The 13,642-nt window shown below is 44.2% G+C and overlaps 1 protein-coding gene across 3 annotated transcripts in view; it reads right to left on the bottom strand.

Moving 5' to 3' along the window:
• LOC143805766 (fibronectin type-III domain-containing protein 3A-like) overlaps nt 1–13,642 on the bottom strand; it is a 101,632-nt gene that overhangs the window by 16,920 nt on the left and 71,070 nt on the right. For all 3 annotated transcript variants that reach the window (XM_077285396.1, XM_077285397.1, XM_077285395.1), the window contains 10 exons: nt 11,268–11,499; nt 10,612–10,890; nt 6,674–6,732; nt 4,536–4,693; nt 3,654–3,713; nt 3,357–3,495; nt 3,192–3,245; nt 1,977–2,098; nt 837–1,011; nt 659–745 (listed from right to left, as the gene is read on the bottom strand). In XM_077285396.1, coding sequence (XP_077141511.1) covers nt 659–745; nt 837–1,011; nt 1,977–2,098; nt 3,192–3,245; nt 3,357–3,495; nt 3,654–3,713; nt 4,536–4,693; nt 6,674–6,732; nt 10,612–10,890; nt 11,268–11,499 — 1,365 coding nt within the window. The remainder of the gene's footprint in view (nt 1–658; nt 746–836; nt 1,012–1,976; nt 2,099–3,191; nt 3,246–3,356; nt 3,496–3,653; nt 3,714–4,535; nt 4,694–6,673; nt 6,733–10,611; nt 10,891–11,267; nt 11,500–13,642) is intronic.

Consider the following 13,642-nt stretch of genomic DNA (forward strand, 5'->3'; position numbering starts at 1 on the left):
TGTAAAGCCACCACCACAGGAGACGTGTTCTGTGCAGTCACGGATCACACTTCTCTATCTGGCATTTGATGGATGAGTTTAGATTTGGTGAATGTCGGGGGAGAAAAATTCCCGCCTGATTGCATTGTACAGCTGTACAGTTTGGTTTGTTTTTCCGGCATGGGCCCAGACCCCTTTGTTCCAGTCATGAGAAATCCTAATGCTTCACTGCAAGACATTTTGGACAATTGTAGCCTCCAACCTTGTGGGAACAGTTTGGCGAATGCCCTTCCCTGTTTCCCATAACTGTGCCCAGTGCACAAAATCAATAAAAAGATGGTTGCATGAGACTGGTGTGAAAGAACATGACCCGCCACACAGAGCACAGACCTAGGCCTTATTGAACACCTTTGGGATAAACTAGAAAGGAGGTTGTGAGCCCGGCCTCTCCCAACTTCACAAATGCGCTTTTGGATTCATACAAACACCTCCATAACCTTGTAGAAATCTTCCCAGAAGAGCAGAAACGGTTATAACAGTAAAGGGGGGCAGAAACAACTATACATTAATAATGTGTATGAGCCTAGAATGGGGGGTGACAAAAGCTCCCAGATATGGAACAGTGTACGGCAATACAAAGGGCTGAGCACACGATGCAAATGGCAGTCACACAACGTACCCTAAACTTGTAGGAAGTGTTCCTTCTCAGGTTTCGTAAAGTGCATGTGAGGTCTTCACTGTTCTGTTTAGGTTTGAAACCATAACCCTAGGAAATAAAAGAAAACGGGTGTGAAATTCCCAAGAGCTGGTGTGGGATAATCCGGCAGCGCGAGAGATACATGGCATGGAGCACTCACCGAGCCTTCCTCCTCCATTTCTAGGACATATGTTAGTGTTTCATCGGAGAGCATGTCATTCGGTGGACTCCATTCTAGGCAGAGCCAGGATATGCCAGCTTGCCTAAGCCTTGGCGGTGAGGGCACAGGTGGCACGCTCCCGGCGGTGTAGTACACCACTGCTTCACTGAATCCACTGAAAGAGAAATACAGTCGCTGCACACGGCTTCATAGCAAAAATCTATTCCAGGCATTAAAATAACAAATGTGATGAAAGCTTGTCAGTTTTCTAAATATATATGTTTTTGGCACCCTCTGTTATTAAATCAGTTGTCAGTGTGACCCGTCTTTACTGTCCAAATAGTGCCGATTGTGTCAGACAGTGAAAGGACATCCTCAAAGGGAATCGGTCAGCAGGTCTTTGCAATATAATCTGAGAGAGAGCAGCATGATGTGGGGGCAGGGACCTGGATTCCCGCGATGTATCTCTTACTAGACTGTATTTTGCGGTTTCAATAAAATCAGTCTTTTATCAGCAAGAGATTATCACTACAGGACTAGGTGTCTCGTGCCTCCTAGTCCAACCCTGCCCTCACCACTGATTGGAGGCTTTCTGTCAGTAAACAGTGTACATAGAAAGCTGCCAGTTCACAGAAAGTTGCTAATCAGTGGTATAAGCTGAAATACACAGGGCTCAGCATTCTGAGCTCTGCTAGATCTGTAGCAGAGCAAGTTGTGATAGTTCTCAAAATGACAGCATGCAGACCAGAAAGTGACACACCGCTGGAATTAGGGACTCTGCCCCTACATCATGCTGCTCTCAGAATACATAGCAAAAACCTGGTAACATATTCCTTATAACAATGGAAATGATAGCGATCAATTGTTAATTTATTCAGATATATACATGAAAAGTAACAGAGGAAAGACACAATCCAAGCAAGCTAGGAAAGCCCGGAGAGCGGAGAAGGTTAGGAGGGTAGCATCTCTTGACAAGCCCAGGCACGCAGCACCCTTAGGGATGTACAAGACAAAAACTAAAGAACTAGAACGAAAGAAATCATCACAAGGAGATTTTTATTTTTCTGTTCTAACAAGGCATCTGAAAAGCATTTCTCTTGTAAGACAGACGGCTAGACATCGCCATGAAATGGATCTTACCTCATTCCAATGTCATTTTTGGCTGCTATTCTAAAGGCATACTTCGTGGATGGAGACAGCTTTGTTAACTTGTATTGCTTAAGGTGACCGAAGTAGCATTCTTTATATGGTCCATGTTTCCCCTGAAGAACGAGAAAACCACAAACTTCTTATTAGAATGTGTAAAAGGTTTCCACTAAATCCCACTTGGTTGTCTCTACCCTTGGCCAAAATGGCTGCAGCACCCCTTCCACTTAATACAGATATACATGCATTTGTTACAATACACAAGCAGCTGCTCGGTGCTGTTCAGTCTCAATACTCCCTGCTAGCGCAGTCAGCGGCCCAGGTGTCCCTCCGGAACGGGCACGATTGGGTATGTTTTGAGCTTAGACATGTGCAGCCACAAGAGGTGAGATACAGGCTACAGGCTGAGCCAATACGGAGCTGCCTATTTGAATTGAGACTAAACAGAACGGAGCAGCTTGCTGTGGCTTGTAATACATGCAGGCTGCAGAAGAAAAATCTTAAAAAAGGTTTTAATAAAATGTAGTAAAACTAGTTCATCCTATTATTCTAACATCAACAGCTTAAAAAAAAAAAAAAAAAGACTTGACAACTCAAAACTTCCTCTTCCTGCTTTGTAGCAGCAGCACTGAAATACCAGTATACTGTGCAAGTTAACAGCAGAGGTGCATTCAAAAGCATATGCAAGTTTTGTTATAGGAGCTTCAAAGTGCTTTAGTGATTGTTAAAAGGAATCTATTTGCAGTTTTTTTCTATATATTCTGAAAGCAGCATGATGTTGGGCTGCTACACTGACTCCAGCGATGTGTCACTTAATAGGCTGTGCATTATGATTTCAATAAAATCAGTGTATTAGCAGGGGATTATCACTACAGGACTAGCTGCCTTGTGCCTCCTAGTCATCCTGTTCTGTGTAACCCCACCCACACCATTGATCGGCAGCTTTTAGGCAATATACAGAAAGCAGCCAATCAGTGAGGTGGGTGCGGTTACTCAGAGCTGAGTATTCTGAGCTCTGCCAAATCAGCAGCAGAGAAAACTGTGATTGAATAAAAATGACAGCAAGCAGCCCAGCAAGTGACACATCGCTAGAATCGGGGTCTCGGCCCCTATATCATGCTGCTCTCAGATTACATAGCAAAACCTGCTGACAGATTCTCTTTTAAAGTATATGTGTACGTGTGCCAATAAAGCTACAAAATCCATTACCTCATCCCATTCCAACAGGTAGCCATTAATTTTGGATCCATTGTCATTAGACGCCTGAAAGTTAAGAAGCGAAAGATACATTTCTAAATGAACAATCAGCAGGATCTGAAATAATAAGTTTAGCTAAGATAATAAGATAACTAAGGATAACCCGGCTTCACACACCTTCCACTGCAGGTTTAGATAATTTCGACTTCTATTAATGAGTTTTGGCGGCGCTGGTGAATCCGGCTCACAGCTTTCCGTAGTAAAACTCACTAATTCAGAGATGGATCCTTCTAAAGGCGGACAGGTGACAGTAACTCTGCAACACAAATATCAGCATCACCCATTATATTCAGCAACAAATCCTCCCCCAGGCGAACCGGCCAGGAGAGACACTGAATATAGGAATGGAAGATTCTTGGTTCTATCAAAAATAAAGATTTGGCCATGCATAGCGGGTCAGTCCTAGTTACATACCGCACATGGTAGTCCGTGGCTGGCCGCAGGTCTGTGAGTGTGCACGTCGTGATATCTCCTCTGAAAAAGAAAAAACACAATTCTTTCCCAACCAAAAAGCCAACTTATGTAAGACCACACACATAAGGGGGTATTCCACGCTCAGAACGCTAGGTTATGTCATCACTTCGTAGCCAGCGGTGGTCTGCAGATCTTGAGAATGAAGGGACACTGTGCTGGCCTTCACAAATGGATTTCTCATAACTTAGAGGTGGACGCAGCGTTAGAGTATCACTAAAGCTACTTCAATCGGAGAATCGTCAGGGTCTCAGAATTTGGACACACAATGTAAAATAGCAAAATGCTAGCGATATTCTATTACTTTATAATAAAAAAAAAAAAAAAAGCCAACATCAACAATAACCCAAGGACGTTGGTGTGGTGGACCTGGTGTTGGCCAATACCCATCCTCATAAGGCAGCTCCTAGATGATTAAAGCATGGATACAACCGATTTCTAGTCATTTTCCTCATGCAAATGAAAACCTCTTGGACATTACATACTAGTCACCATCAAGAAGCGCCACAGACTGTCAAGAAAGTCAATGATGCCTTTCCCCAGATCTGGAGACAGGTCCCACAGGACTCCATCTGCCGCATCAATGCCCAGAGGTTGTCGCGAACAAAAGAGGCACGTTGGGGTCGTACACACTACAGAGTCACACATTGGGTGATCAGTTTTGTTTCCACTGACCGTTGATGCATCATTTTGTTTTCAACTAATTCCATAATTTATATTTTCATCTTGAATCTTTGATCGAGATCCTCCATACAATTTAAGTAGCATTTACTGTCCCCAAATCCCCGGTTCTCAAGTTCATAGACAGGACGATTTACTACTTACGAGGAAGCAGGCTTGAACTTTCCGTTTTTGCCGCTGTTGGATACAGTGACCTCATACATAAATGCTCCTGGTGAATGGCTGCTGGGACTGTCTCGGTTCTGGGAGGTGATCTGCACGCTCCAGGACAACACAACGGACCTAGCTTCCAAGTTTGAAATCTATATGAAAAGGACAAACCAATATACATAAGAAGCATGTCAGGTTATAGGGTCTTACACACAAGATCTCTCACAAGAAACAATACACACAACCTTTTCTACTGGAGGTATATAAGCAAAGCAAAGTATAAATACAAATAACCAAGAAAAATGATTTCCTTCTTTCTTAGATTACTGACAAAATGTAATATGAGATAAAAGAAAAAGCTGAGAAATGGCCGGCTAGGTTACAGTGAGAACCGCCAATGAGAATGAAAGCCTTTATTCAGGAAGTGTGGCTGGAGAATGCATTGTTAATGGAGTGATGTAATGTGATGAGAATGAACTGTGTGTCCTTGAATACCCCCATAACATACAAGAAATAGAGCCATCTGACTGGGTCTGACCTCAGAGCACATAAGGCTGCAGCCTACGGAGGCCTCCCTATCCAGAGGAAGGACTGGGCAGAATTCCAGCCCTTGCATTGGGTTGCGCAGAGTGACTTCCATAAAAAAAAAGTGCATCTTGAAGTGGTTGGCCTGCCATAACTTCCCAGCTCTCCTGTGGACAGACAACTTGCAGATCACTGGGACCACAACTAATCCAAAGTATGGAGCTCTTGGATCTCTCATTTTTGATGGTCCTGCATGTGCACCACTGATGCACTTAGTCTCTAAGGAACTGATGGAGTTAGTGGAGCTCTGTACTCGTCTACTTCCTCCTTTCTAGTAGAGAATCATGGAGGCGGAGGTGTGAATGCAAGACCATCAAAAACAGGGTACCCCAGAGCTCTATTCTTTGGATCAGTGGAGGTCCCAGTGGTCAGGGTAACCCAGAGCTCCATACTCCGGATCAGTGGAGGTCCCAGTGGTCAGGGTAACCCAGAGCTCCATACTCTGGATCAGTGGAAGTCCCAGTACTCAGGGTACCCCAGGGCTCCATACTCTGGATCACTGAAGGTCCCAGTAGTCAAGGTATCCCAGGACTCCATACTTTGGATCAGTGGAGGTCCCAGTGGTCAGGGTACCCCTGCCCTCCATACTCTAGATCAGTGGAGGTCCCAGTTGTCAGGGTAGCCCAGGGCTCCATACTCTGGATCAGTGGAGGTCCAAGTGGTCAGGGTACCACTGCCCTCCATACTCTGGATCAGTGGAGGTCCCAGTGGTCAGGGTACCCCTGCCCTCCATACTCTGGATCAGTGGAGGTCCCAGTTGTCAGGGTAGCCCAGGGCTCCATACTCTGGATAGGTGGAGGTCCAAGCAGCCAGCACCTAGGAACCAATTCACCTATCCTGTTGCTTTGATGGGACAACCTTTTAATTACGCTCACCTGTACTATCCCTAATTGTTTACGACAAGATCACTTCCATATTGAGAGGCGAATGGTCGGGTGGTGTCACACCTACCAATTACTTCTATTAAAATGGACAGGTGCATGATACCGACTGATCACGTACGTGTTCCTTGATGAAGACATCACCTTCCCTGCTCACCTTTATACTGGGAAGTGAGACGAACGGGACTAACTTATGTAAGCAAGAAAACATACGACACTGAAAAAAATATTTGTATTTCCAAAAGTGTCTGTATCAACAGTTCTAATTAGAGATGGTGAAACTTGCCAGTTTCGGACAGTAATCTGTGGACCCTAGACAGGAGCCCAGCAAATCACTTACTACCTGGCGCATGTCACATGTGCATCACGCTACCACGATGACAGGGCACCACGATGACGGCTAATCAAAAGAGGAGTACAGGGTGTCAACCTCTAGCTCTGGTCGCATGTCACGGCCAACACGCCATACATTGCTCCCGTGATCCCACTTGGCTGATTGAGCTTCCTAATGTGCAGGATGTCATCCTTGATGTTTCTTACAAGGGGGGAATTTATCTAGTACATCTACTAAGCTTGTGCTCTTCAATCATATGCTCAGAGTCCTGGCACACAAAGTCAATAGGATGGCAGGAAAACCGCCATTCTTGTAGATCAGAATATACTTACAACTGGTTTCGCCATGCTGGGACTTAAATGTTGTAGCTTTTTCGGTTCTGCTTCTCCATCTAATACAAAGACATAGAATGCAAAATATCTTATACGTCCTCTGCACACACACAGTAGGCTCACCGGCCAAAAACGTTTTCTGGGTTTATTTTTATCTAAAGCTTTTAAGAAACCGCCGACTGGTATTGATTTCACAGTCAGGGGACGGGCGAGAGGCACAGGTGTTATTCTCTAATCTGTTGGGGACTAGTATTTGCATATGAAGACAATGCACTTTACCACCATCTGAGCACAGGAATGATGCAAGCACCAAGCATTGCAGGACACAAGGTATTATTCATCCGGAAAATCCTATCCCACACTTCCGGCTCGGCTGCGGCCATGCTTGGGCCAGTGTCTCCGGCTGCATATCCTGGATTAGTGTTGCCAAGAGTTGTGCATTTCCAAAGAAGTGTAGTAAAAGTTCATTGATGGCACAAACAAGTGCAAAGGGATGTGTATATGTGAGAAGGGGCAAGAATTGGGAAAACAAGGTAAGAGCACAATATGGCTGCCATATAAAAGTCCTATAGACGTTCTTAAAGGGCTTGCCCTACTTTGTAAACGCCTGTCCATATAATGGGGCCCCTACCTATAATCACATGAGCTGCACAAATCACAAGGGATCTTCAGATTAATCTGTCTAATAAACTAAACATCGGGGAACGAAAAATTGTGATACAATAAAGGAGATTTTTAATTCCGAAGACTGGGACGTTGTTCCATAAAGGAGCAGTGATGGTTCTTGGTCATTAGCAACAGATGTAAGAAAAGAACGTGATTACTAAAAAATTTGTTTTCCAGGATCTTTATAGATTACGTGCCATTAGAAAATTACCTATAGTTTATATCAGGTTTTTATATTGAATGTCATTTTTATAGCTGTTTTTTTCATATCACAATCTATATTTAAAATAAATAAATAAATAAAATATTAGACTTCACTTACTCCGGGGCATACTGATATTATCAGCAATCAACTTACTCAGATCCTGTCTGCATAGAAGCATATCACTGTGTAGAGAGGGGGGAGGCGAGCTGTGACATCACCTATAGTGAATGGTGGATCCTGTGTTATCTACTGTATATAGAGGTGTTATCAGTCTTTGCACAGGAGGAGGTGAGGTGTGATATCACCTATTGTGAATGGTGGATCCTGTGTTATCTACTGTATATAGAGGTGTTATCAGTCATTGTACAGGAGGAGAAGGTGAGCTGTGATATCACCTATTGTGAATGGTGGATCCTGTTTTATCTACTGTATATAGAGGTGTTATCAGTCATTGTGCAGGGGGAGGAGGTGAGCTGTGATATCACCTATTGTGAATGGTGGATCCTGTGTTATCTACTGTATATAGAGGTGTTATCAGTCACTGCACAGGAGGAGGAGGTGAGGTGTGATATCACCTATTGTCAATGGTGTATCCTGTGTTATCTACTGTATATAGAGGTGTAATCAGTCATTGTACAGGGGGAGGAGGTGAGCTGTGATATCCTCTATTGTGAATGGTGGATCCTGAGTTATCTACTGTATATAGAGGTGTTATCTGTCATTGTACAGGAGGAGGTGAGCTGTGATATCACCTACTGTGAATGGTGGATCCTGTGTTATCTACTGTATATAGAGGTGTTATCAGTCATTGCACAGGAGGAGGAGGTGAGATGTGATATCACCTATTGTGAATGGTGTATCCTGTGTTATCTACTGTATACAGAGGTGTTATCAGTCATTGTACAGGGGGCGGAGGTGAGCTGTGATATCCTCTATTGTGAATGGTGGATCCTGTGTTATCTACTGTATATAGAGGTGTTATCAGTCATTGTACAGGAGGAGGAGGTGAGCTGTGACATCACCTATTGTGAAGGGTGGATCCTGTGTTATCTATTGCATATAGAGGTGTTATCAGTCACTGTACAGGAGGAGAAGGTGTGCCGTGACTTCACCTGTTGGGAATGGGGGATCCTGTTTTGATATAGTGTATATAGAGTTGTTACTGTGTTCACAAAGGACAGACATTTTTTGCTAAAATGCTCAACACAATTCTATATTGAATTTACATGTGGATTTTGCTGCAGATTGACCCAGAACGTCACCCTTTTACATAAAAGTGATGAATTCCAGCGAAAAATCCGCAATAAAGCCTCAATGGCACAAGCGTTCTTACACTCCAGAATGGAAAGAGCTGAAAACTGTGGTAGAGAATTTCTCGTTTCTCATTGCAGATATTAACTGTGCAAATATAAATCGATAGCAATTCCGTCTTATGTGGATTTACCCAAGCTACACACACTGCTATTTCATTCTGCTACCATCTGGGGGTCCTAGGGGCCAGACCCTAAGATGGCTTAACAGAAAACCCTGGAAAAATAAAACTTAACAGATGCTACAAATGGAGGGCAAATACATTTACTGGTAGCGGTTTTATAGGAGTGTCAATGTTCTTTACATACAAAAAGGAAATAACTGAGCAGATGTTATGCCCCGAATTCCTAATATACACTGTGCAAGAACCTGGATCGCAAGGGCGGCCTCAGCTGCAGGGGTCGTGTTTACATCCACATGGACGGGATGCAGACTGAGAACATATCCTGGATCGGAGGATGATGGATTTACATCTGATTCTCACATCTGCTTGTAATTTAATCAAAGAAAGTGACCATTCCAAAACATTTCTAATCTGCAGGCAACAAGAAATGATCTCTTCACACATAATTCTTACATCCATTCTCTCACCAGCAAAATCATGGGGGAGCAGAGTAAAAAATGCAGGCAACCGCAGCAGGGGATGTTTCAATGGTGATAATTCAAGTAAAGTTGACCAACACCTTAGAGAACTATTGGATGAACACACATTTGGCCAACAGCTAATCATGTTGAAAAAAAGATAATAAGCCAGAGTCAGACATTTCTGGCACTAGCTTATTTTCCGAGAGAACAAGAAAGGATTGGGCTTACTGAATTCCATATGCTTGATTTTTTTTCACCATCCGTCTGTCGTGAAACCACCATACGCATTAGATGATCCCACTCCGACAATGTTCATTTCATGTTTATGGCCACTTTTACAGCCTTAAAGAGATTGTCTGGAACACCCTTTTTCCAAAGAGAGCACCCGAGCCTTAGGGCTGTGTGTGGTATTACAGCTGCAGCTTTGCACCATCACTTTAAGGTTACTGAGCTGCAATATTAGACACGACCTGTAGATAAAGTTAACGCTGTTTTTGGTTCCCCCATAAAAGGGACAGTCACCTTTGCACTTTAAGGGGTTATTACCACTCTTTATTAGATGGATATTTTATCGGATAGTGTTTGTAAAAACAAACACTTTTGCAATTCACTGCTTAGTAAAATTTGCAGCCGTTTGTGAGATATTAACATTTTTCTTTATGGCGAGTTGTCAAGAAGACCGACCACCGGTGCTCTTTGCTTACAAGCTCTTTGCTTACAAAGTCTTTGCTGGTAAGCAAAGAGCTGAAACCGGCCTGAATTAGGAGGCAAAAGTGCGATTCACAGATTGTGGTCACCTTCAAAATCAATGCTTACAAGCTCAACAGAAAAGAGCACTGCAATGTTGTATCTAGCAGTGGTGGTCGGTCTCCAAGGAGACGAACTGTAAACAGAAGAAAAGGATGAATATCTCAAAAACGGATGAAAATTTTAATAAGCGATAAACAGCAAAATTGCTTGTATTTACAAGTACTATCTAAGAACATAAGAATAATCCTTTAAACTTGATCCCATGATAAAGGGAAATCAACACCAAAGAAAGGCAATTCCGCTATCCCATGAAAGCGCCAAATCCTTCATGGTGGTCTATACAATATATGCTTCAGGTGTCAATCGGTTAGCCCCCTCTATATACAGATGATGCAGAGGACACATGCCGAGCACCACATACCTCCCGACTCATTCTCCGCAGGCGGACTGCCTCGTATTCGGGTTGCTTGCTTCAGTTTAATAGGCCCCCCTGCTAGGTGCGGACCTTTGGTGTATCCGTTTTGCATGTGTGAATTGGCAGCAATGTGTGCTTTGTGAGGGGAGGAGGGTGGGCTGTGCAATTTGTTGTTGTTGTGGGCGCTAATCTGACGGTCTTTTAATTTTTTCCGAAGTTGCTCTTGCACTTTCATGCTTCTCTCGTCCCGCTGGGGGAAGTTCATCCTCCCGTGCGACCGTAGTTCTAAAGTGGGAAAGAAGATTGACAATCAATAACACAAGCAACAAGAAATAAAAATTAAAAAAAGTAGACAAATAACAACCCTACATTAAAAAAAAAAATAATAATAATAATTTGAAGATTACTCTACAGTGCCAGTGCGTACAGTGAGTCCTCTGCTGCTACTAGTGTCTGCTACTGCTGGCATCACATTGACGGTGCTGCAGCCAATCAGAAAACCCCTTTAAGTCATGTAGTGTATTCACATTTAGAGGGAGGTTCAGATAGAAGGGGCTGCCGAAGTGCAACTACAGATGGTCTGTAATGTCGGTTTTATCAGTCACATTGTGGATGTGAGTATGCAACAAAACCAGAGAGAAGAATCCTGTAAAATGACTAACCTTGTTCCTGGAAAATATGTGGTGGGGGCGGAGGATGCTGGTGTATAAACTGAGGCGGCAGCTCTCCTGTGCCAGGCACTGGTGGGTACACGTGATGGGGAGGATGAGGGAGCAGAGCCGGGTGATGGTGCATGAAATGGGTGACGTGAGGTGGCGGTGCGTGCATCGATGGATGGAACTCTGTCGAATGTGGCAAGACCAGCACTTTGCGCACTCCATTCTCTTCCACAACCTGTAACAATAGAGATATAGGATCAGCTCTCCAGCAATCACAATCATCTGACACTTTTACAATATTCTGCACTGTAGTATTCTTAAAGGGGACCTGTCACCAAGTCTAAAGTGGCCAGTTTTTGCTTTTATTGTTTTCCTGCTGCTCCTGAGTAATCATTTTTTTGTCTTCTGTATATCCTCCATGCAGTTCCAGAGATATGTTCCTTTTTTAACTTTATGCACATTTTTAAGGTCTTTACAAGGAGGCATGGCTCAAATGATTCCTCGGGGGCGTGTCTTTACATTTGGTAAAGAACATAAAAGTTAGCAGTAAATTAAAAGGCCCGTATCTCAAACCGTATGACAAATATTAAAGACAAAACAAACTGGGATACTCAGGGGAACAGATCAAATAAAGTACGAGTAAACTCTGGCACTTTTAACCTGGTAACAGGTCTTCTTTAAAGGGGTTGTCCGTTCAAAACCGCAAAGTCTACAGTCACTCTGCACAAACTATGCGCTGCAGGGATTCACTGGTTTTAGCCCCGGGAATGAAGGGTATGTATGAGTTATGCAAACCCCCGGCCAGTGGGCGAGGGCCCCACAATAAGTCACTGATGGGGTTTGTATGAGTTATGCATATCATATCCCTGGCCAGTGGGCACAGCCTCTCTCCATACACTTGTATGGAGCGAGTCCGCGCCTTCTAGTAGGACTCACCCACTGGCCGGCTAAGTCACTGGTCGGGGTGCGGAGTCACGCCATAAAAGTGTATGGGGCGAGGCTGTGCCCACTGGCCGGGGATATGATATGTATAACTCATACAGACGCCATCAGGGACTTATTGTTGGGGTTGTAACTGTAGCAGGGTCCAACCAAGGGGGAAAAAAAAGGTGGGGTGATTGTCAGCTCACCCGTATAACCAAGACCAATGCAGGGGAAACTTGCAGTGCCACAAAAATTGGAAAATGGAGAAAAATTCCAGCATCCAAATCTTCATAAAATTATTCTTTATTGTAGAGAAATATTTAAAAAGTCACAAGGTGATAAGCAACGGATTACAAGCATGCTCGTTTCAGGCTGCTGTCTTTTGTCTAAAGACAGCAGCCTGACACACGTTTGCACTGAAAGCATCGGTCCGTGCACACATCCTTATCCAGGCGCCTCTGGAGACTTCTATGTAGGAGTACTCGTTGCTCGGTTTTTCCAGAGCACGCTCGGGTGGTCTCCGAGTATTTGTAACTGCTCGAAGATTTAGTTTTTGTTGACACAGCTGCATGATTTACGGCTGCTACCCAGCCTGAGTACATGTGGGGGTTGCCTGGTTGCTAGGGAATCCCCACATGTAATCAAGCTGTCTATCAGCAGTTAATCATTCAGCTGCCGATCTCGAGCACTTACAAATACTCGGAGGTCCCCCGAGCATGATCTGGAGAACCCGAGCAACGAGTACACTCGCTCATCACTATCAGCTATCTAATGGCCACTGGATCAGGGTAGTGATCTTTTTGCCCATTTCTCGTGATTACATATGATCTGGGCCATGTAATGGAACAAATGAACATTTTAGGTACTTGCAGCATTAACATATTTTCCAGTCTGGTTTCCAACCGCTGAAAGGATGGGAAATACTTAAGACCCAACCACAAATTCTACATAAGCACAATATAAAGAAAAATCTGTCAAAATGCACAGATATAAATGTAAGACAGCAGGCCTAAAAATTGTGGGGAAAACACGTTTTTTACCATTTAAAGGGCATGTATCAGTAATAGCGCAAATAGGCCGCTGGATGAGAGTGCGCGGGCGAGAGAGAGTGCGCGGGCGAGAGAGAGTGCGCGGGCGAGAGAAGAGTGCGCGGGCGAGAGAGAGTGCGCGGGCGAGAGAGAGTGCGCGGGCGAGAGAGAGTGCGCGGGCGAGAGAGAGTGCGCGGGCGAGAGAGAGTGCGCGGGCGAGAGAGAGTGCGCGGGCGAGAGAGAGTGCGCGGGCGAGAGAGAGTGCGCGGGCGAGAGAGTTCGAGTGTGTGAGAGAAAGTGTGAGAGTGAAAGTGTGTGAGACAGAGAGAGAAGAGGAAGTATGGCATAGCTGGCAGCACTACAATTGATAATGTGTATTGGGTTTTGCCAATAAAGCCAATGTGAACTTGAGATTGGAGCTACTAG

The sequence above is a fragment of the Ranitomeya variabilis genome, chromosome 2 (assembly GCF_051348905.1).
Source record: "Ranitomeya variabilis isolate aRanVar5 chromosome 2, aRanVar5.hap1, whole genome shotgun sequence".
In the NCBI taxonomy this organism is placed as follows: Eukaryota; Metazoa; Chordata; class Amphibia; order Anura; family Dendrobatidae; genus Ranitomeya; species Ranitomeya variabilis.